At 43.7% G+C, this 23,674-nt stretch overlaps 1 protein-coding gene across 5 annotated transcripts; it reads left to right on the top strand.

Annotated features, from left to right (window-relative positions):
- The first annotated feature begins 327 nt into the window (after positions 1 to 327).
- On the top strand, positions 328 to 21,746 carry SLC4A9 (solute carrier family 4 member 9). Of its 5 annotated transcripts, none has more exons than XM_072630512.1 (22): positions 329 to 616; positions 977 to 1,137; positions 1,667 to 1,804; positions 2,495 to 2,544; positions 2,829 to 2,986; positions 3,418 to 3,505; positions 3,689 to 3,843; positions 5,925 to 6,038; positions 6,277 to 6,451; positions 6,868 to 7,001; positions 7,337 to 7,617; positions 8,057 to 8,118; positions 8,793 to 8,981; positions 9,166 to 9,279; positions 10,243 to 10,404; positions 10,805 to 10,983; positions 11,236 to 11,308; positions 12,142 to 12,210; positions 12,621 to 12,794; positions 13,639 to 13,755; positions 14,280 to 14,387; positions 21,666 to 21,746. In XM_072630512.1, the coding sequence occupies exons 1-21, from the start codon at positions 408 to 410 to the stop codon at positions 14,331 to 14,333; spliced, it is 2,856 nt and encodes a 951-aa protein (XP_072486613.1). In that variant the 5' UTR covers positions 329 to 407; the 3' UTR covers positions 14,334 to 14,387; positions 21,666 to 21,746. The 5 variants fall into 5 exon arrangements, with proteins under 5 accessions (XP_072486616.1, XP_072486613.1, XP_072486611.1 ...); XM_072630510.1 differs by lacking the exon at positions 21,666 to 21,746 and adding an exon at positions 15,972 to 16,274; XM_072630514.1 differs by lacking the exons at positions 13,639 to 13,755; positions 21,666 to 21,746 and adding an exon at positions 15,972 to 16,274.
- Positions 21,747 to 23,674: the final 1,928 nt, after the last annotated feature.

A 23,674-nucleotide genomic window follows, 5' to 3' on the forward strand; every position in this document is an offset into this window, starting at 1 on the left:
CAAAACCCCATCCCCCTCAGACCTCCCCTGTCTCCTTCTGGGAGAAGGGGGAAGAGCTGGGGCTCTGAAGAGTCCATTAGACTTAGACAAGTGGATTCCCTGAGGCAGAGATGCCAGTAATGGTCATACACAAACATCCATGCTGGGGGAGGGAAGGAGTGGTTAGTGTTGTTGATAATGAAATAGTCTGAGCTGGACTGATCCAGAGTCAACAGGGACTGATATGTTTTTATTTGTGTGTGTGTTTATGGAGGTAGGATAGAATGGAGGTGGTGGAAAGGGGTGGTGCCCCATTTAGCTGGGACCTTGGAGGGGTCCCTTTTTAAGGTAAGTGGCTTGGCTCCCTAAGTCACTCCAGACAGACACAAGACTGAATAGTTTCACTGTCTCTCTGACCTGTTGGATAGATGAGGCCCCCAGAACAGGAACTTGAATACCTTGGGGATCCAGAGACTTCCCCACTGAGAGACTCAGGCAGTAGCCATAGCCCTACCCATCTGGGTCCCTCAGAAGAAAAAGGGAGGAAGCAAAGAGGGAAAGGGGGTCTCTACCTCTTCATTCAACTGAATGAGCTCCTGGGAAGCCCTCAAAACCAGGAATGGAAGGAAACAGGAAGGTGAGTGGTTTAAGGACCCTTGTCTTCCTTACCTCTACCACTTTCCTTGGGCCTCCTACTCCTTTAATTACCCAGCCTACTTTCTCTTTCCTCAACTGTTCAGTTTGGGAAGAGGAGGAGATAGAACCCTAAGAGCCAAAGAAGGGCTACTATCTTTTTGCCACCTTCACTTCCCATATTCTCCACTCTCTCTTCTCTTATCCTCACCAGACCTTTATTAGGGGAATTGGGTATATCCTTTTTTTTTCCTATTTTTTTAACCCAGGACAGTGAGGGGTGGGGAAGAAAGGGGGAGAGGGGGAGGGGTTGGGTATTTGGGCTCCATGGAACCTGATGTTATTCCCTTCTGCACGCACCCAGATGGATGTTGTTCGAAGAGAAGCTAGACCTAGAGGCCAGACGTTGGAGCAGGCCACACGTGCCCACCCTGTCCCTGTCAAGCATCTTGGAGCTTCGGGCCCTGCTGACCACAAGCCTGGTGCTCTTAGACTGTCCTGTACAAAGTCTCTCTGACCTAACAGGTATCCAGGGAAGATGAGATGTGGATGGACCCTAAGCAAGGATGTACCTACAAGCTTTCATTCGGATAGCTTCCCACTCCAGAGAGGGTCCCTCAACTTTTCCAGATTTGGGGTATTTCTATGAGACCCCCAAATACTGGGAGTGACTGTCACACAGCATATAGCTTCCCACTTCCCATGCCCTAGCAAAGCTAGGGCTAGATCATACAATTTTCCCCAGATTCACTCTAGTCCCCTACAATGGATTCAACATTCCCTAAAATGCAGGCATAGAGTTGTTTTTCCATTGATTGGGGGGAGGGGATGGGTTTTTCCAGGATTTCAGAGAACAACAGAGCAGAGACACAAGCACCATAAATGTTTCCCCTTGTCAAATTTTCCCAGAATTAGAATATGATCACATGGCAAATCCAGGTGGAAGAGAAAGAGACTTTAATGGGGAAGAGGAGGGGAAGTAACTAGGGGAGGGAACAGTCCCTGGAATGAGAAGCAGAAACAGAAAGTAGAGTTTTGTGCCTCTTTCCCCCAGAACAGGTGACCAGAGTGGAATCACTGAACCCAGAAGGGAAAGAAAGGCTGAAAGCAGTCCTGCTCCAGAGAACTCAGCATCACATGCAGCCCATGTGTTGGTCAGCTGCCAGGAGACTTTGTACAAGACTCTGCAGGGGTAAGAGATCGCTCCCCCAAATCCTCAGAGGGTCCAACTCCTTCAAGTGAATTCCTAGAAAAATATTAGTGAGAACAAGGAAGACTTCTGTGTTTTGAGGGTGAAAAGTTTGTGTAATGGGTTTCTCTTGACCTTTTCTCCTGCAAATTCAGGGGGTCCTAGAATCATTCAATTGGAAGAGACCTTAAAAGTAATTTAGCTTAACCTTTCACCCAATAAAGAAATACTCCCTATAGCAAGGTTTTGTAGACTTTTTGTCAGTCTAGTAAAGCCTATATACTCCTTATGAAAAAAAATATTTTTAAAAGCACAAAATAAAATTCTTTAGATAACAAAGAAAACTAATCATACCAAAATGAAATTATCCAATTTTTAAAAAGGTAGTTCATGGACAGGGCGGGCTAAGAGTCCCTATTGTATGGCACCTATGACAAGTGTTCATTTATTTGTCCCTTGCTTTTACATATCTGGTTACAGGAAGCCCACTATTTTATGTGACAGAACATTCCACTGCCAGGCATTTCTCATCCTTCAAAAGTTGTTTCATATATTGAGCTGAAGTCCGTTGCCCCCACATTTGCAGCCATCAATTTGAGAATCACAGAACCTTAAAGTTGGAAGGGACCACATGGGTCATCTAGCCCAAGCTCCCATCCCATAAAGGAACATCCTTTATAACATCCCTTACAGGTGGGCACCCTACTGAGACTCCTGCTGAGGAGGCACCCCTGAAAGAACAGGTTTGTGTAACTTCCCACCTTTAGGCAGGACTGGAGGAAGTGGTTATAGGGATGCACATTCATCTCTCGCCCCACATGCACAGCAGGGCCTGGGCACAGGTGAGTGGGAGGAGACAGTTCTTTCTGTGGGCAAGAAAGGGAAGTTCTCACAGCCCCCCTCCAGTAAGACCAGCTGATTCTCATTAACAAAGATTCTCCTTCTTCCTCCTTCTCCAACTCACTGCCTCCCATGAGTCTCCCTTCCAGGTAGCCCCTCACCCTTTGTGCCCCACCCAATTCACCAGCTACAGAGCCCCCTGTGGCAGAAGCTGCCCCCTGGGACTGAGGCTGCGGCTGTGCTGGTTGGAGAGCTGGACTTCCTGACCCAGAAACTGGGAGTCTTTGTGCATTTTCCGGAGCCAGTGGTACTGGGGACTTTGACAGAAGTGCCTCTACCCATCAGGTATAGGCTGGGCATTAGGGCCAGGGACTCAGGAGCATAAGTGGGAAGTAGATCTTTGGTGAAGGCATAAGGAGTGAGTTAGAGGGGTGGCAATCAGGAGTCAGGAGAACTGATATTAAATCCTAGTTTGGATACTTCCTAGCTTGGTGACTGTGGATAAGTCACTTGATCTCTCTAAGCCTCAATTTCCCCAACTGTCAAATGGGGAATCAGAATATTTGTAAACCTCTCTTCATGGGATTGTTGTGAGAAAAGTGTTTTGTAAATCTTAAAGTGCTCCAGCGATGTCAGTTGTTGTCATTGTTACCTAAACTCAGATTCCACCTGACTGAAGTCAGAATTGACAGGCTGGCATATGTGCTTGGGAAAAGGGGTCAGAGTTGGATAGGAGGGAAAACTGGGTCTTTGACTCCTCGCACTGTCTGCCCCAGGTTTGTCTGCATCATCCTTGGTCCCCCAGCCCCGGGAAAAGACTATCATGAGATGGGCAGAGCTACAGCTGTTCTCTTGAGTGACCAGGTAAACAAACCTCAGAACCCAAACTATGGTCTTTTTTTATAGAAAAAGAATAATATATAAATTTAAACAAAACCAATAATAAGAATTTATTTGTTCACTCTCCCTTTTTGACCTCTTACTATGCATCAAGGAAGTCTAGTTGCTTTTGACCTAACTCCTCCTCTCTACCTCCCTCCCTGGTAGATGTTTCGGCAGTCAGCCTGCCAGGCTAGGGGACCCCAAGACCTTGTGTCCGCAATGGATGTCTTTCTAGAAGAGGTGATGGTGCTGCCCCCTGGTGGAGGAGATCTCACAGAACGAATCCCTCCACCAAAGTGCCAGTCTATTCTGCACAAGAGGTAAATGGAAGGGAAGGGAGTAAGAGGCAGGTCTTTATTTTGCATAGATCCATTCTCCACAGATTCCTGGTTGTAGGCATGTTGATGGAGAAAAGGGTAGGCTTAATAGATAAATGGATTTTGACAAACAAATCTCCAAGAAGGAAGCACCGATTGTGAATCACAGCTCAAAAAACTGTTCAAACTATCAGAGATGCAAATTAAAACAACTCTGAGGAAACACCTTAAATAGGCAAAGATAGATGAAAAAAGATAAACATCCCAACTACTACTTTGCTGGTGCAGCTGCCCGGCTAGACAGAAACTCAGCATGACATGGTAAGAGTTGCAAAACTGCTCACGTATTTTGGCCCATTAATGCTAGGACTATGGCATATGGAAGTTAGGAGTAGGGGGAAAAGATATCTACTTATACAAAAATATGCATAGCACCTTTATTTGTAATCTTAAAAAACTGGGACGAACCCAAGCGTGCAACAATTGGAGAACCGCTAAATAGATTGTAGCATATACATGAATATAATAAAATGTGATAGCACTACTGTAAAGAAGTGTGAGAAGATGCTTGAAGTGGTCTAGAGAGAAGGAAGCACAAGCAGATAAGATTCTTCCCTCTGAAGGCTATATACTCTGACCATAACTATATAGCTATGTAGAAAAACCCTAATATCTAACTATGTGAAAGCCAATATTAATAACTGCAACAAAATTTGAAGGAATACATACAAAAAAAAGCAAAAGAGATCAAGAAGAGGACGTTGAAGCAAACAGGACATTTTATTGTTTTGTTACAGTTAGTATATGGATTTTAAAGTAAAAAAAGTTCACAGTTTTATGGAACATAGTCTTTTATTTTTTTAATTTAAATGATTTTTGATAAGAGGTTATGAAAGTTAGACTTTTTGTTTAAAAAAAGGGACACCCATTTCAATTTGTTAAAGAAATTGTATGCAGTAGCCATAAGTAGCCACCAGAGGGCAGGACAATTCGATTCAACAAACATTTACTAAGCTATTACTGCATGCCTAGCACACTTCAACATATTGAGAACATCAAATCTAGAACAAAATGAAACGAAACAAAACAAAAAAGAGATAGTCTATGCCTTCACATCCTACTTATATGTGTATGTTCAATATGTACATATATAAGTAAATAAAATGTATATTCAAAAACCTGTCATTGTTCAGTCCTGCCTGACTCTTTGGGACCCCATTCTGAGTTTTCTTGGCAAAGATACTGAAGGGGTTTGCCATTTCCTTCTCCAGCTCATTTGACAGATGAGGAAGCTGAGGCAAACAGGGTGAAGTGACTTGGCCAGGGTCATACAGTCAATATCTGATTTGAACTCACATTCTCCTGACACCAGGTCCAGTGTCCTATTCAGTACACCCCCTAGCTGTCTCCATGTACAAAAATACAAAGAGAAAAGGAGTATAACATCTGGGAGCAGCAGGAAAAGCTCCACAGAGAAGATGTATCTGAATTAGGTCTTAAAGAAAGCTGGAAGTTGTGAAGTGTGGATGAGAAAGAAATCTGTTCTCTGGAACAAAGGCATGGAAAGGGGAGACTGAACTTCTTGTATGAGGAACAGCTAGTAGGCCAGTTGAGCTGGAAACCAGAAGGGCAGGCCAGGTGGTAGAAGGTCTTAAAGGCCTGACTGAAGTTTTTTGTATTTTATCCTGGAAGCAATAGGAATCACTGAAGATTTTTGAGAACGTGTATGTATGTGTGTGTATGTGTATGACGCAGTCAATGTTTTAGAAATATTATTCTAGCAGCTGTGTGTGGGATGAATAGAGAGGGTGGGACTGGAAGCCGGAAGACTAGTTAGGAGGATGTTGCAATCATCCAGGTGAGAGGTGATGCATTAGGGTGGAGGACGTGTGAATGGAGAAAGGAAGATGGATGTGAGAGGGATTGTGGAGGTAGAGTCAACAAGACTTGGCAACATCCTGGGCATGGTAGGAGAGGAGTTGGGGGAGCCAAGGGCTGAGAGTCTCAGAAGGTGAGGGAGTTCCCAGGGAGGGGGTGGCAATTGGTATGACTCAACAAACCCCACAGTCTTTTCCCTTTGCTAGGCTTCCTTTACAATCCAAGGACTCTTGCAATGGAAATGTTAACTCCAAGAAGGATAGACATGACTATGAGTATGAGCCCCAGTCTGTTAGTGAGGAGCTCCAGAGGACAGGGAGGTGAGTGTGGGCCAGAAGGGAGATAGGAAATGGAAGTGAGGGAGATGGGGAAAAGGGGTACATGAGACCAGGAGAGTAGTAGTCAGGGGGTAGAGCATAGAGGCTGGAACCCTTGAGAGGGTACAGTAAGATGGACTTGCCAGATGTGACCCAGAGGGAACTCTGCAGAATCTTATTGGAATGGGGAAAGGGTCCTAGAGGCTGATCTGATGGCTGGGATGGGTGTGGGGGAGGGTAGGCTGTTTGGGGGTTTGGTGCAGGATATAAGAAGGAAGGTTCCTTGGTACCTGAGTGACTTCTCAGATGCCCTGAATGTCCAGAGCTTTCCTGCTATACTCTATATCTATCTGGCCACCATCACCAATGCTATCACCTTTGGAGGGCTACTGGGCGATGCCACTGACAATATCCAGGTGGGTAAGGGATGGAAGCCCACTGACCATGTAGTTTTCCTAGGGAGACTGAGGTCAGGGAGCTCAGACCCAGAATACCTAGCTCACTTGTACTCTTAACTTTCCTTGTCTTAGTCTTACCCAGTTTGCCTGAAGTTGCAGGTAGCCCAACCAGGACTTAGACCTAGGTCCTTGGTAATTTAAATAAAATGAGTTATGGGGGTTCTGAGGAGGGAGAAATGACTTCTGGAGCAACTGACCCTAGCACAGAAAACTGGGGTATCTGAGTCAGGGTAGAAGATAGACATTAGGAATAATGTACCCTCTTGGTATGGTCTTATCCCCTTTCTCGTGAAGGCTACTGAGGGCTGCTTTGGTCTGACAGGGCTTGTTTCTGGTCCCTGAAGTGAAATGTACCCACTTCCCCCATTGACCAGGGTGTACTGGAGAGCTTCCTGGGGACTGCTGTGGCGGGGTCCATATTCTGCCTCTTTGCAGGACAACCTCTTACCATTCTCAGTAGCACAGGGCCGGTCCTTGTCTTTGAGAGAATACTCTTTGCTTTTAGCAGGTAAGAGAACATCACTTCCCTCCAACCCCCAATATCCTAGCCTCTCTTATAATCCAGGACAAGACTGCCCAATGGAAATTCCCAAGCCTGAGTTAGCAGTAGCTTCCTGTCCCCTTGCTCCCACTTAACCCCTAGCTACCACTGCACTAGCCATGCCTTTTACAGAGCCTTGTGGGAGTAAGGAGGATATAAGAGCTTTGGGAAGTAGTCACTTCTATCTTTCAGGGAATTATAGGACAGCTACTTAGGGAGGCCAGGCCCAGGCCCCGAGTAGGGATTGCAGATAAATTCAGCCAGAGCCTTTGAATCTTCTCCGCATTTCTCCTACTGAATAGGGATCATGGCCTAGACTATCTACCCTTCCGTCTGTGGGTAGGGATCTGGGTGGCATTTTTCTGCCTGGTGCTGGTGGCCACGGAGGCCAGTGTCCTGGTACGTCACTTCACCCGCTTCACGGAAGAAGGTTTCTGCGCTCTCATCAGCCTTATCTTCATCCGTGATGCCATTGGCAAGATGCTGAGCCTTACAGAGGCCTACCCTATCTACCGACCTGGCATGTCTGGAGATACTGACTTTGCCCCTTTTGGCTGCCTCTGTTACTTCCCTGACACACAAGGTGGGCAGAAAGGAGGTGGGCTGGTGGGAAAACTGACCAGTGAAAGTATCATGTGTCATTGACACTTAAGAGTCACTAAGTCATGACACTTAGTCTCAGATAGGTGACTGAGTGCCAAGATTTTTCTAAGTTTAGAGAGTCACAAACACACCAGGCCAGTTCTAAGGAATCAGAGAATTTCAGGATTAGGACCTCAGTGATTACTGAGTTCAACCCATAACTGAAAAGAAATTCCTACCCTAGTACCTGTTAAGTGCTTATCAAGTCTCTCTTGAAGAAAGATTAGGAGAAATCTGGTACTTCCCAGGGGCAGCCCTTTACCTTTTGGGAATGTTCAAATTATTAAGAACCAATATATTACACAGAGCTGAAATTTGTCTCTTTACAACTTCCATCAATGGGAGTGAGTGAACTCCAGCTATTTTGTCTCTTCCCTCAGAGAATAGGTCTTTGTGGAAGGAGAAGAACCCAGAGGACAAGGATGCTGCTCTGAGGATGAAGGTGAGGCAAAATTAAGGATGAGATAGGGAATGGGAGCAACCAGAGGATTCTGGGGGCAGGTCTCTGAATAATCAGCGCTTTCTGGCTTTCTCCCCATTGCCCTCACGTGATACTCATGTACCATATTTCACCACATAATCATTGCACCTAATTTTTTTAATCCAAAAATTGGTTTGTAACCTTTTATCGCATAATTGTTGTATGATAATTCTGTTTGTCATACCACTTAAAAGGTAACCACAGCAGCAACATATTCACCAGTGGCATATGGATACACTTTTATCTCTTGAATTGGAAGCTGGGAGCCTAGAATTCTCAGCCCAAATGCATTGTCAGTATTCAATTTTAATACATATTCACAAGTTTTCTGTGTATCCTAATCTTGCACCAAAGATAGTTTTGTAATAAATGATTTTTAAGTGATAACGGCACAAATTTAAAAAAAAAAAAACTAGCTTCACATAATGGCCATACCGTACCTTTTTTGCAAAAAAAATGGCATAAAATCTGCGACAATTATACAGTGAAAAATGGTAGCTCAGTAGCTCCTTCAGGCCATGGGGACCTTTATTCCCATCTCTACTCCCACCCCAAGGGTATCCCTAGAGAGATAGGTCCAAGGAGCTATTTCCTATTAGCTTTCCCCTGTCCCCCATTTTTCCTTTTCACATTAGGACCTAGGCTTTGGCAATGTGTCTCTGCTATCCCCACCTGAGTGTGCCCTTCGAGGAGGCCAACCAAGAGGTCTTGGCTGTCACTTTGTCCCGGATATTGCCTTCTTTTCTCTCTTACTTTTCTTTGCCACCTTCCTCTGTGCCACCATCCTCAAGCAATTCAAATCCAGCCATTTCTTTCCCTCCAAGGTAAGTATCTCCTACACTCTCCACTCCCCCATCCCAACTATCCTAGTAGGTATTAGTTACATAGGATGTTGAGATGGGGGAAGGAAGGAAGGGTGTCTTAGTTTGTTTATCTAATGGGGGGGGCAAGTTTCATGGGGGCAGGGACTTGGAAGGGCCAGATCAGGATTGAATTTTGTGTGGTCAGGTACGGAAGGTGATCAGTGACTTCTCCACAGTCCTCGCCATCCTGCTAGGTTGTGGACTGGATGCTTCCTTTGGCCTCAGCACACCCAAGCTCATAGTGCCCAGTGAATTTAAGGTGAGATAAGGGTCCTAAAGGGGTGTGTGCCCAGTGGGCACATATAGAACATGGGGAAGAAGAAGGAAAGGATCCTAATGACCTCACTTCAGGATCTGACACTGCTAACTTAAGTAAGAAGACCCTAAGCCCTCACTCTATTATCTATTCCCAGTTTTCTGCTTTCCAGTAGGACCCTGATGAATTCTGAGATGCCAAGACCCTAGTCCTGATCCCCCTACTAAATTCCAACCCTCATTCCGGGGTACCTCTCTCTGTAGCCCACAACTAAGGATCATCTTGTCCTTAGTTGATTTTCGTAGTTTTGAAGGAGCAAGACAGATCATGCCTTCACAACATAGGGGCCCTTCAGGGGCATGGGGTATGGCTTAGCTCAGATAAATTTTGTCTCTGTGCCTGAGAGTCTTCCTGATGAGTCCTAGGATCTCATATGGCCTCCAGGGGAGGAGGTAAAGGAGGAGAAAGGGCTCCTGTTCAGGCAGCTTCAGGGGTTCAGGAACTTAGAAATAGTAAAGTCTCTACCCTCACCAAGTCTCTACTCCCCAAGCACTCCTCTGGCTCCTGTAATCAGAGCTGACGCTACCACACCCAGTCCTGCCTCAGACTCAGGCTTCTAAGCAGGTCTGAACTTGGGTTGACACACCCTGGGTCCCAAGATGGCATGTATAGGTCATTTTTCACCAGTTCCTTGTCATCTTCCAGTAGTAACAGAGGGACAATCTCCAGGCCCTCCAGCTATGTGCTACCCTTTAGTAGGAATCTGACCTGTATACCAGCTCTTCTAGGTCCTCAGTACAGTGGAACAAAAGTGGGAAGGGGAAGGAGTTTTCTCATTGAGAAGCAATGGGGATCAAGTAGGGACAGAGTTTATGGTTTTGAATGGGTCTTGGTTTGAGTTCATGGGGTAAGATACCTTTGTGGGTACTCTCCACTCCACTTTTTCTCTACCTCCATCACACATAGCCCACTCATCCTGGTCGGAGGTGGCTAGTGCCACTGTTTGGAGCCAATCCCTGGTGGTTGTGCCTGGCTACAGCTTTGCCAGCTCTTCTGATGTCTATCCTTGTCTTCATGGATCAGCAAATTACTGCTGTCATCCTCAACCGGAAGGAGTACCAGCTTCAGGTGAGATTCCCTCCTTACTCCTGTATACCTAGTCTTCCCTCAGCATACAGTCACTTCTAGACTTGGGGCTGTCAGTCTCCAACACCCAGGAATACTGGAATAGAAATAAATCTAGGAGTACTTTTTTGATTTCCCCAATTCTTAGTGGTCCCTCCCCCCCACAAAAGTTTTATATTCATTTTGTATATATCATCTACTTGATTATGTATGTGTGTGTATATATATATGCCTTCCAATAAAATTTAAGCTTCTTGAGGACAGGGGAGAATTTTCATTTTTATCTTTACATCTCAGTATTTGCCAAATAGTACGTGTTTAATAAATGTTTTTTAAATTGAGTTAATTGGGGGTGAGGATGTTGAGCTTGGCCAAGGTCTATGCTGTCTCTTCCCTATTGCAGAAGGGTGCTGGATTCCACTTAGACTTGTTCTGGGTGGCCATGCTGATGCTGCTGACCTCAGCCTTTGGGCTGCCCTGGTATGTCTCCACTACTGTCATCTCGCTGGCCCATATGGATAGTCTTCGTCGGGAGAGTGCAACCTGTGTTCCTGGGGAGCTGCCCCACTTCCTGGGCATCAGGTGGGGCCAGTGTTTGAGATGTGTTTGGACTGAGGCAAGGGAGTTCCTTTGGCTCTTTTAAATCAGAGCTAATGGTTTGCAAAGGTCCCTTTCTCTTTCTTTTCTTCTCTTCTTTCTCAAGATCCAAACTTGAATGAGAATCTAGAGGGAAGGGCATGGTCAAGAGTTTTGGTATGAGTGTGGGGGGAGGGGGGTGCTGAAATGATTGATATTTTTATTCCCATCAACCCCAGCTCCTCATTATTGACACAGGGAGCAGCGGCTTACAGGCCTAGTCGTCTTCATCCTCACTGGTGTCTCCATCTTTCTGGCTCCTGGGCTCAAGGTAATAGTCTTTGGGACAGAGATATTGTCATGGGGCTCTGATCATCTTGGTGGAAGCAGATCCTTCCTACTCCTATCTCCCTGGGTCACAGTCTTGGCTTGGAGTCTCAGAGTCTAGTCTAAAGGAGACCTCAATTCCTATCTCAGCCTTCCTAGGACATCTCAGAGAATAATACAGTTCTATAGCCCAGGACAGCTTTGAAACAAAATCTCGATTTCTCAATAAGCAAGTATCTATTGAACACTTATATGTAAGGTACCCATCTGGGAATAGGAGAGACCAAAAAAAAAAAAAGATAAAATCCATGCCTTCTGGAAGTTTCTTCTATTTAGGGAACTAAGACATAAACACGTGAAAAATTAAACAGCAACATGAGGCATTTCAATAGTAATACCAAAGTTACCTATCATAGGGTAGTTTATCTTAAGTGCTAAATGAGTGGTAAGTGCTACAGTATCCAAAAATTAATAAAATCCTAAAGCTTGAGGGATTGAAAAGTCACCTTGTCTAAGCTCTTCCTTTTACAGATGAAGAAACTGAATCTTAGAGAGGTTAAATAACTCACCCCAAAGAACACAGTGAGTTAGTGACAGAACCAGGCCCAGGGCCCAGGTGTCTCGACTCCCAGTCGAGAACCTTTCCCCCACAGTGCCCTGTCTTTCCCCAAGTTAAAGGAGATATCACTATGGCCTGATGGGCCCAGGTCCCCATCAGATCCCACAGAGTGGGAAGGAGGAAGAGAGCCTTCTCTGAGAGGAATCTGTCCAGCCTGCTTTCATTGGCCCCTACCACTGGAGCTCCCTAGAACCAGCTCTTTTCTTTGGGTTTTCCAGTTTATCCCCATGCCTGTACTCTACGGCATCTTCTTTTATATGGGGATGACAGCGCTGAGCAGCACCCAGGTAAGCAGAGTCACCCAGGGTGCCCTTCATCTTAACCCTGATCTCCAAGCCTTTGTTGCTGTTCTCAGCCCCACCCCACCCCACCCCCAGGCTCTTTCTTGTCCTGGTTTTCCAGTTCTTGGTCCCAGTGGCCCCTCTGTTCCTGTTCCCCACATCCCTCGAAGTCTTACTCCACTTTTCCTGATCCCCATTGCTCTCTTTTCTGGGTTCAGGCCACCTGGAGCCAAATTCTATAGATCAAAGGATAATGGAGATAGTTCTGCTTTGTTTTTGGAGGCAGAGAAGCATTTAATAAAGGCTTGTCTTGTATAGTCATCATACCTAAAAGTGCTCCTGGATGGTCAGGGCTTTAAGGGGTGAAAGTTATTCCTCAGACCTCCATCCCCTAACCTTTCTTTCTTTTCCCACAGTTCTCAGAACGTGTGAAGCTGCTGCTGATGCCAGCAAAACACCAGCCAGACATGCTGCTTCTAAGGCATGTGCCTCTCAGCCGGATCCACCTTTTCACAACAGTACAGCTGGTCTGCTTGGGTCTGCTCTGGGCAGTCAAGTCTACAGCAGCTGCTATTGTCTTCCCCCTCATGGTAACCGAGGGCTTGGGAGGAGGGATGGATGTTAAGGGGTGGGCTTTATCGTACCAGGGTTTGGAAGAGGACAATTTCCAAAGCCATTGTGGTATAAGTGGGTTGTCTATGGTTCCCTAATATAAAAGGGGAAAACTACTTTCTTCTACCAACATCTCATGAAATGGATCTTCCATAACAGCTCCCAGGTCATAGGTCTGGCTATCCAAATGAGGGTAATTAATATGACTCTGGGAAGGTTTCCAAGGCAACCCTTAGGGGAATCAAAGAGAGAAAAGAGAAAAGTCTGGTTCAAACCACACAGGGAAATGGTATACAGATTGGGAGGAGAGCCCTTCTTCTGACATCGAATAGCCCTCCTTCCACCCCTTCATCAACAAACATTTATCAAAGAGCTACTGAGTCAAGTTACTGGGGTGGGGATCCATATATAAAAGAGACAGCCTCTGCCTTCCAGGAGCTGATGTCCTATTGAGGAGATATAAAATGTTCCCAGATAAGTAAATACTGCTGTATACAAAATAAATACACAGCAATTTAGAAGAGAGCCATTAATTACAAGGGGAATAAGGAAAAGCCGCTTGAAGGAGGTATCACTTGAGCTAAAGCCTTAAAGGGAGCTATGGTTCTGAGAATTGCAGGACAAGCTAGCATTCTTGGTACCTGAGAGATAGGCTGGGCAGGGGTAGGGAGGCAGAAGACGGGATGTCAGGCACAGGGCACAATAAGTGGGCCAGCCTGGCTGGAGCAGAGTGCAAGAGGGACAGAGCAATGTACTGGAAAGGCAGGCTAGAGTAAGGCCCTGGAGGGTGGCTCCCTAACAGCCACTTTGCTCCTGGTACAGCTGCTGAGCCTGGTGGGAATCCGGAAAGCCCTGGAGTGGGTCTTCTCACCACAGGAGTTAAACTGGCTAGATGACTCAGTGCAAGAGGAAAATGAGAAGAAAGTGCAGGAAGAGAAGGTATTGGAATCAGAATTCAATCCTAGGGGAACAACAGTGAGCATGTGAGCCTGTAGCCAAAAGGACAGAGATGGAGAACAACCAGGGCAGACAGTGGACATCTGTCCCCGAAAAGAGGAGCTTCTATTCAACCCCAAATAACACAGTAATTCCATTCTCCACTCAGCTAGAAGGAAAATGACATAAAAGTTAAAGGGTGACCTTTAGAGTCAGCAAGATTGAAATTCAGGTCACTTAAATTTCTCAGCAACCCAGGCAACTCCCTATAAAGCCCCAGAAGGGTTTCACACTGATGAAATCACAGGTTCTGATCCCCCTCAAAAATGTTTGTGCTAAGTAAGACAGAGACGAAATGCACGGGCTGGGTGTGGGGCTTTTCCCATATGGGGGTAGGGGGGGGAAAGAGCTGGGCAGAGGGTCACACCCTCTCTTACTCTGAAATCTGAGTGATGGAGTAGCCCAGCTGGTTTGGCCTCTCTAGCCCTTACTGGGGAACTCTGTTTCTCTTTCACTCATCCCCAAAGTCTGAGTTGATATATCAGCCAAGGGCTCCAGAAATCAACTTCTCTGTGAATTAGCTGGAGGAGGAGACAGAGGAGGAGGAGGAAGAGATTCTCACAGCTAAACCTGAGGTAAGAGCGTGTGAAGGATTGGAGATTTCAGTCCATCTGTGCTTCTTATGACATACTCCCCTGGAGGAAATGCTTTGGGGTTAAGGGAGGGGGTGAGATGTGTTGACAATTCAATAGGAATAACCTTCACCCTATGTAGAGTTGAGATCTGGCCAGGAGAGGGAGCCCTAGCTAACAAAATTCCTGCACTAAAGTATATGGGTTTATTTACTTAAGGCAGAGGTTCTCAAAGTGTGGTCTTCCAGGTCAAAGCTATTTTCATAATATCAAAATGTTTTCATTCCTAATATGATAATATCAATAGATATAACTCATGTAAACAAGGGTTCTTGCGGGGGGAGCTTTGAATGTAAAAGGGTCCTGAGATGAAAAGCTTGAGAGCCATTGATGGAAGGGAACTACCCTCCTCCTTTTCACCATCCCCACCTCACCCCTGACCCCAGAAGGGAGAGAAAAGACTAAAGAAGGGGAAAAGAAAAGGAAAAGATTGTAAAGAAAAAAGCTAAGAAGATTGAGAGGAGAGAGGCAGGGAAAAGAGGAAAGGAGGTTGGAATGATAAAGGAGAACTGGGTAAAGGTGAAGAAATATCTGCTCTGTCTTCTTGCCCAGAGTTGCTTTATCTGGGCACAGGTCATTTAGAGTTTATGCACTGGGGAGAGGGGTAAAGAACAGGAACCTCCCTCAAAGTTATTTGATCATAAAAAGGTGAAAGTATTATATCCTTTCTCACATGATTCCCCAAAATTTGTAGTTGATGTGTTTGTATCTGGTCAAACTTCTTGTTCTCACAGCATATGTGGCTAAAAGATAGCCTTTCTCCATGGGGAATTCTTTCAGGAGCTCCACAGTGTGGAGATATCACTTTTCACAGATTCTGATTGTGTTGGTATGCTGGAAGGTGTTGACACACAGTTGCAATACCAGGAGGCACAGCACAATCTGGTGTATGAATTGGACTTTACTTAGATACATACTTTGCCATCTTGGAGCAATGGCAGTTTTGAGAGCATTGGCTTTTTGGCTGGGGAACCAAATAATCAATAAAACCTAGGCTGCAGCTGTTACCTTCACCAAGGGCTGAATGAGATATTGGAGTTCAAGATACCATTCCCTCCCCCTCCCATCTATTCCATTCCCTTTGGGCTTATGCCTCCTAGATACCTCCTAGAACCTCCACATCTCATCCCCCTCAGGACTCTTAAAAACTATAAAAACATGCTTACCCAAACCAGACTATATACTACATGATGTCACCATGCTGCAGAGTTCATGTAGTCTTCTAGGAAGTATATCCAAAGAATTTCCCTCTGTGAGCTGAATTCATTTCCAGACACTGTAGGATTATGGAATCTATTCAAAGGGACACATGCTGAAAACAATGAGGAGGAAGTACGATTTCCTAAGTTTAGAATGGGTTGTCCTAGGCAAAGAAGTCAAAAAGTCTATCATTTCTCCTTTCTCAAGGTCTCACCTGTTTTGATCTGTTTTGCTCTTTCATTTTGGACTGTCCTTGGCATATCCAATCTCCAGCCCTCTTTAGTATTTCACCACCTTCCATCCTCCCCATTCCACTCTCTGTAACAGGAACATTTCTCAGCTGCTGAGACAATACCTGCTTCTGTCTCATCTGTTTGGCTGGGCATTATATGTGGTGGCTTGAGCTGAATTCTTTCAAGGCTCAGGAAGTGAGTGCTGGAGGGGGGAAGGACCCGAAGCCAGCCATCCTTCAGGAGACTAGGACTTCAATGAGCTGAAGCCTCAACCATTCTCCTAATGTTCGCCTGAGCTAGATGAGATTAAAAAGTTGGCTGTTTTGTCTGCAGAAATGTTGAAGAGGCAAAATCACTGTCAAAGGACTATCATTAAAATAAATTAAACCCTCAAATATTTTTCATTTAATTTCTTTTTTCTTTTCTAAGTTCTTATAATTTGATCACATTCTGGGATTATAATGTAGAATATTCCTCCTGAAGACAGGAGACTGTTCTGCTTCCTAAAGCCAGGTTTCCTCATTAGTCCCTGGATCCCTTTGTTCTTTGCCTGCCATAAAATCAGAGTAGAATAGCTGGATTCTTGGACATCACTCCCTACTCCCACAGAAGCTAATGCATGAGATGGTGAGAATGAGGGTGGTGGTTAAAGAGGAACATAGTGAGAAAACCAGCAGGTACAGAATATTACTAAGATATCAGGTTACTAGGCATCAATGTATAGGAGCAAAGATCATTACCATTTCTCTCCTTACTCTCTCCCACTAGAATAAATAAAAAAGGCACCATTTCCTAGGTTAAAATTCAAATACCTCAATACTCTCTAGGTTATGGGTCCTTAACCTAGGGTCTGTGAAAAAGAAATGTTTGGATAACTACATTTCAATTTAATTGATTTCTTTTCTAACCTTACATATCACTTTATGGGTTTAAAAATTATTCTGAGAAGGGGTCCATTGGTTTCTCCAGACTGCCAAAGAGGTCCATGACACAAAAAGGGGTTCTTAGCAAACCTGTTTATTGGGTATCTCCATCTCTATCTCCTGCTGCTAGATTGGCTAGTTAAGCCCACATAAACCTAAACATTTCTCTTTCCTCATGTTGCCACTGATTTCACAGAAACTTCAGGCCAATTGATCTGATTCTCTGGGTTTCAGTTTTCCATCAGGGCTAACAACCTAGCTTCCTGGTATCTCATGCTACCACCAGGATTAATTGCTGGTTGTATCCAGTTTTAAAATCTTCAAGTGAAAGGTTTTGGGTTGTGCTTAATCTTTATTAGAGAAATTTTAGGAAAAGTCCCTCTTCATATCCAGGAAATTTCTGGAAATTTCCTAGGAAGATTTATACCAAGATGGAGATGATGTGAAACACATGATGGAAAGAAATCCATGCCTCTTAGTCCTGTCTTCAGGACCCCTATACCATGTTTTTTGCTTCTCAAGGTACTCAGTCTTTGTCTTTATACCATCTGGGGAATGTATGTATATATGCACAGACATATGTAAATTCTTGCTGCCATAGACAGAATACCTTTGCTATGAGAACTCCAAAAGATGGGAGACAAGGCAAGTCCTTTTTTTCATCCCTTCAAACCCAGAAGATGGTCATGGGTATGACATTGGGTTGTTCTCTTTCAGCCACCCTCCGAGTGCCCAAGTCCCTCCAAGACAAAATAATTTGGAATCCCCACAGAACACCTACCCCAGAAAACTTTGAAGGGAGCAGTTTGGGACAGGTACTGTCCTGTTATTGACTAGTCCCCAGGATATTTAATCAGCAACAGGAAAATGGTAAAGAACTCCAGGAACTAACATGAAACAATGATTTGAAGTTTCTGGGTACAGTTCGGGAAAGAATTTCAACCTCAAGAAACTAACAGGCGATTCTAGTGAAAATCTGTGCTGTAGATCTAATCTCTAGAAAAGATGCAACTTAAAGACCACTTCCCAATATTTGTGTGTGTGTGTGTGCATACATTTGTATAAGTGTATACATGCAAGTGCACTTGTCCATGCCTATCTTTTGCATGAAGGTAGGCAGACTAGAGTACAGACAGAGAGGAATAAGCTTGGTAGGAAGGTGGATGCCATATTGCCTGATCATATTGCCCTTTTCAATCAACAATTATTTATTGAGCATCTGTTCTTGCCAGTTAGCTGCCTTCCTCTCCATCATGAATCTGGGTTTGTATATCAGAGAGTAAGGAGTATCATCCTCTAAGGCCAATCCTCTGTATTTCAGTACTGATGCAGATGGATGCAGCTTGATAACACTGGCTAATAGATCCTGAAATGTACTTTGCCTTCTCCCAAAATCTTCCCCAGTCACTGACTCTCATCCTAAGGCTGCAAAAGTCAGAGGGAAGGATAGGACTCAGCTTGAGGGAAAGGGGAAAGGTAATCAATAGTCAACAGGTTAATTCACATTTTTACTTCCCCCAAATCTGATTTTATTCATGTCTTAGACTTAATTTAACAAGAGAGACAATGAATCCAGATTTTATTATTATTTTTTAATTTTAAAAGAAGTAAGGGTCTGGGTCACTTCAACAGGGGGTGAGCAAGAGGTTGATAAAGGACATTTGGGGGAATGTGCCCTCTGTTTCTAGACCTTAACTCATTCCTGTCCTCAGCTCTTCATACGAGTCTTCATAGACAGCCCTGGCTCTGTCACAAGCTCTTAGCTCTGGCTGTTACTTTAGGGACCTAAAAGTTGGAGAAAGGTGCAAGAAACTCCCTTTGGCATCTGCCCAGTACTCTGTTTTCCCTCTCTCCCTTTCCTAGTGGTCACAGGTGGAAGAGAGCAGAGGCCCTCTCCTTCATGAAGTGACACAGAACCATGAATTCTAAGCATTCAAGAAAACCACCCATGTGACCAGTGTCACACATTTCAGCACTACTCGTGGGTTCTTTCAGCTCTTTGGTTTCACCGACCCAGAGATACACTTTAGGGCTGGAAGGGGTGACCTGGAGATGGAAGAGAGTGAGCATGGCATAGGCACCTAAAGGTTATCATCACCCCCAAGTGGAATACAGATTTAAAACTTTAAGGACCTTTAGAGCTTTGCAATCCAACCCTTCAGTTTTACAGATGAGGCCCAGAGAGCTTAAGTGACATGTCCAGTGTCCAATGAAGGATTTGAACCCATGACTTCAACTCCCAGTGTCCTGTGCACTATGCTGCACCACATAGTGCCGGCTATTTCCATTAAATGCGCAAATATAATTCAATGTTCTTTCTAAAAGAAAGAAACATTTTCTATCACTCCAAATTTCTGAGTTGAATATATTTACCCAATTTTGACTTTAAAAACAATTTAAGTCAAAGACAGAGCTGAATGTTTTCTAATTGAGGGTCTCTAAGGTTTTTTGTATTTGTTTTTGTTTTTTAAAGTGAGGCAGCATGATATAGGGAGTGTTCTACTTAGAGTGAGATGAAACCTGGGCTTCAAATCCTAGCTTCTAACACTAGCTGGATAACCTTGGGCAAGTCACTTAATTCTTTTAGCTTGTCTCTTCAGCTATTAAATGGGGATAATAATACCTGTTGTACCTACTTCACAGGGCTGTTGAGATGATCAAATGGGATCATGTTTATGAAGTACTTTGTAAATCTTGAAGCTATATATAAAGGTCAGCTATTACTATTATTTCATAAATGGGACAAATGTGCCAGAAGTAGCTATGAACTTTTAAGTATTAGTGATGTGCATGCAGTGAAAAAAAACTCTCTTACTCTGAATTTATTGTATCCAACACCTTCCCCCCAGAAACTCTTGGTTCCACCAATAGCTTTCCAACATTCCCCCAAAGGCTATTCACGGGGTATCAATTAGGGCCCCCAGAACCTAAACTGACAGAATACATTCCTCCCTTCCCTGGAGCCTCTACTGTGGCTTAATCTCAGTTAAGTAACTTGCATTTCATAAGCACAGTTATAGTGAAGATCTGCCAGCAACCATTGCCCTACTCTCTACAGGACTGGCTGAGAAACTATCTTCAGCAGTAAAAACTCCTTCTTTATCCTCCTACTCCTTACAGGAATAAGATGCCTTTATCAACTTTGGCCAGGTCCCTCCCATATATCAGACATGTGCACTATGGATGGAATGATGGAAACTGACAAACTTTCTAATGGTTGTTGGACAGATTTTTCCCCACCTCCCATTCTTACTTTCCATCCCTAACCAGAAGGCTAAACCCTAGTTGATTTTACTATCTTGCTACTGTTTAGCAGTAAACCTGAGAATCAGGCTTGTGTCTGAGAGAAACTTACAGGTTAGAAGAGTTCCTGGGCGAGTCCTGACAATTATCCCTCTTACTCATGGTCCCAGCATCCATGAGGTATAGGTCCTGGTGCTTGCTCCATGCTTGAATCTCACCCGGGTTCTATCAAGACACTCTGTAGCCACAACATGCATTACACTGCTTCCTTAAGGAACAGCACCTGGTGGGTGGCACTGTTACCTGTCCTACAGGTGAACACTGAACTGCATCTCCTAATTTATGAGCCTGACCTCATAAGCAAGGGGTGCGGTAAATTGAGTTTAAAGACTAAATAAGAGTGTTTCAGTTCTTGGCTTAACCAGCAAGGTGACTAGGTTCTCACTTATAAGCACAAATTGCTCCCCAAACAGGAGTTCTGGGTAGATGTTCTTGAGACTTTGGTCTGTTTGAAATGCTTCTGATTCTTGATGGTAAAGTCAGAGGTTGAGGAATGGGTGTGGGAGATCATATTATAAATTTCCTGGGACATATTGTACCAAATGTGCAGCACTAAACATAAAATTTTACATGTCACTAGAAGACGAGTTGATCCCAAATCAGCCAATTTCTAGCAGGGACACACACCTCCAAGGGTGTAGATTGGCTTGGAAAGTTCTGAAGTCTTCAAGGCCCTGTTCCTATAAGCCAAGAGGGATAGCCCAAAGTGCCCTCCTTGCTAGTACATTGTAAAATTTTGGTATACTTTTCTTTCTAATTTTTAAAAAATTTTAATTATTTGTGATAAATTTTATTTACATATTCTAACCTTAACAAACACCAAATAAAATGAGCATTTTCATATGCATAGTTGAACAGGAAAGAAAATTGCATATGAAATGCAGATCTTTATTATGTATAGCTTGCTTTACTTTTAAAGTAAATAAGTTAAACTTATTAGCTTTTAAAACTGGCTTTTCTGTGCTTCCTCTTTCTGCTGAATTTTTTAAAAAAATCTTTTAAAAAAATCTTCAATTGTCATTGTTCCCTCTTAACATCAGGATGTCCATTTCTAGAATAGTGATCCAAGACATTAGTGGCACCTGTTTTTGGCCTGTGCCAGAGAGAAGGCTTTCTGATTGAAATGGAATGTGACTGGAATCTGAAATGAAATGTGACTGGAGAAGGACTCATGGCTCTAGGTTCTATCTAAAGGAATTCTAAGATCTAGAGTATGAAGGCCAACTTTGAGAATATTGTATAGAGGTTGAGTATAGATGAAATGAATGGCTAAAATGTATAAGAACTCACCTGAATGAGACCAACACTGAAAAGTCAAGTCTCTCCCACACAGTTGCTAGGCTGGCAAACACAATCAGGTGCTATTTCAAAATAAACTCAGAAGGAAGAGGAACTTCTACTTCAACTATGTATCAAAATGACCCAGAATTTAGTAAACTTAGGTGCTGCTAATTTGCATAATTTCTCTACTGTTTAGAATGGACCTCAGACTTCTCTATGTGTGAGATGAGGAGAGGTATGGGCCTTAATACTGGATTCTCAGTGTTTTCATTGGATTATAGGTCTCTGGAGATCTGTCTTGCCTTGAGTCCGGTCAGACCTTTCTGTTCTTATATGGGCTGGTAAGTATCTAATTTGCACCTCACATACTTATCTGAGTTATGCTATCAATCAATAATTAATAAATATTTATTAAGTGTTATGTGCCAGATACTGTGCTTTGTATAAGAGATACAAAGACAAAAGTGAAATAGTCTCTGACTTTAAGTAACTTAGTTTCTGACGGAGATAAAATGTACACAGGTAAGTACATACAAAAATAAATACAAGATAGATATGTATACAAAATAAATACAAAGCAGTTATGGAAGGGAGTAGCCGCTGGGGGTGATCAGGAACTTCATGCAGAAACTGGCAGTTGAGCTAAATCTTGTAGGAAACCAGGGATTCCAAGATATAGAGATGAGGCAGGAATGCACAGCCAATTCAAAGGCAGGAGATGTTGAGCGTAATGTAAAAGAAATAGCAAATGCACCACATTATGGGGAGGATTGTAGAGCATGTGGAAGGGAATAATGCATAATAGGATTGGAAAGGTAATTTGGGGTCAGTTTGTAAAGAGCTTTAAAAGCCAAAGAGTTTATATTTGGTTCCAGACATAATAAGAAGCCTGCGGATTTTGATGAGTAGGAGAGTGTGCATGGGCAGACCTGTGCTTCAAAAAAATGACTGGGGAGATACTTAAAGGAGACCAATTAGGAAGCCAGTGCTATAGCCAAGGGAGAAGTGATGAAGGACTGAACCAGTGTGAGGGTCACAAGAAGAGATCTGTCTTGGGATTGGATGAAAGGGATATTATGAAGATAGAACTGACAAGATTTGGCAAATGAGTGGATATTCATTTCTGTATTCACAAATAGATATGGAATGGATATTCCTATGTTTATCCACATGAATATGATCAAAGAGAATGAAGAGACAAGGATAACAAACTAGGTTTTGAACCTGGGTGACTGTAAAGATGCTGGAACCCCAAACAGAAATAGGAAATTTGGGAAAGGAATGAATTTGAAGGGAAAGATAATTTTGTTTTGAACATTTTCAGCTTGAGGTATCTATTGAGCGTCCACTTGGAAATGACCAGTAGGCTGCTGATGGTGCAGGACTAGAATTTAGAACAACGATGGCTTCATATACAGATATCTAGGAGTCATACACATAGACATATGATAATTAAAGGCAGGGCAGCTGATAAAAATCACCAAGTGAGAGAGTAGAGAGAGAAAAGGGCCCAGAACAGAGCCTTATGATTTACCCACAGTACCCATGGGGGCATGATATGAACACCCAACTGAGACTAAAAAGAAACAGATAGGTAGAAGAACCAAGAGAGAGAAATCTGAAAACTGAGGAAACAGTGATTATCACTATCACTGGTGTCAGCATGACAAAGAGGTCAAGAATGGTAAGGACTGAGAAATGGTCATCAGATTTGGCAAGTAAGAGGTAACTTTCTGCTTTCCAGATTGAATGATGAGATCAGAAGCCAGGAGAGGAAGCAGAGGTTATGAGAGTAGATAGTTTTTTTCTTCTAGGAATGGAAGGAGAGATACAGGATGACAGCTTGAGGGGATGGTAGAATCCAGTGATAGTCTTTTAAAGACAGATGAGTATTGGGCACATTTGTAGGCTGCAAGAAAAGGAAAGATATTAGAAACTAGTGAGAGAGAATAAGTGAGGGAGCAATGCTGGAGAAGATGGGAGGGAATAGGATCAAGGAGACATGTCAGAGGGGCCAACTTAAGAGAAGAAAAGTGGCACTGAAGACCAGAGAAATGGAGAAGAGAATGAGGGATGTGAAAGCGTTCTGAGATGATGAGAAAGGGAAAAGAGGGAGCTCATGGTAAATAGGTTCTATTGTCTCAGTAAAATATTAGTCAATATCCTTAGTTGGGGGAGGACAGGGAGGGAGGTGTTGGAAGCTTGTGGAGAGAAAAGGGAGTTTGGAACAGACTTTGTTCCTTGCTGCAGTGAGATCCCAGTAGAGACTAAATAATATAAGTTTGAGGTG

The sequence above is a fragment of the Notamacropus eugenii genome, chromosome 1, assembly GCF_028372415.1.
Source record: "Notamacropus eugenii isolate mMacEug1 chromosome 1, mMacEug1.pri_v2, whole genome shotgun sequence".
Lineage (NCBI taxonomy): Eukaryota > Metazoa > Chordata > Mammalia > Diprotodontia > Macropodidae > Notamacropus > Notamacropus eugenii.

Bases quoted from the DNA above. Each gene is read 5' to 3' on its own strand.
- SLC4A9 (XM_072630512.1), top strand. From the start codon at position 408: ATGAGGCCCCCAGAACAGGAACTTGAATACCTTGGGGATCCAGAGACT. The intron at 1,805-2,494 runs GTAAGAGATCGC...CATCCCTTACAG, and splicing joins TTGTACAAGACTCTGCAGGG to GTGGGCACCCTACTGAGACT. The intron at 2,987-3,417 runs GTATAGGCTGGG...TGTCTGCCCCAG, and splicing joins GAAGTGCCTCTACCCATCAG to GTTTGTCTGCATCATCCTTG.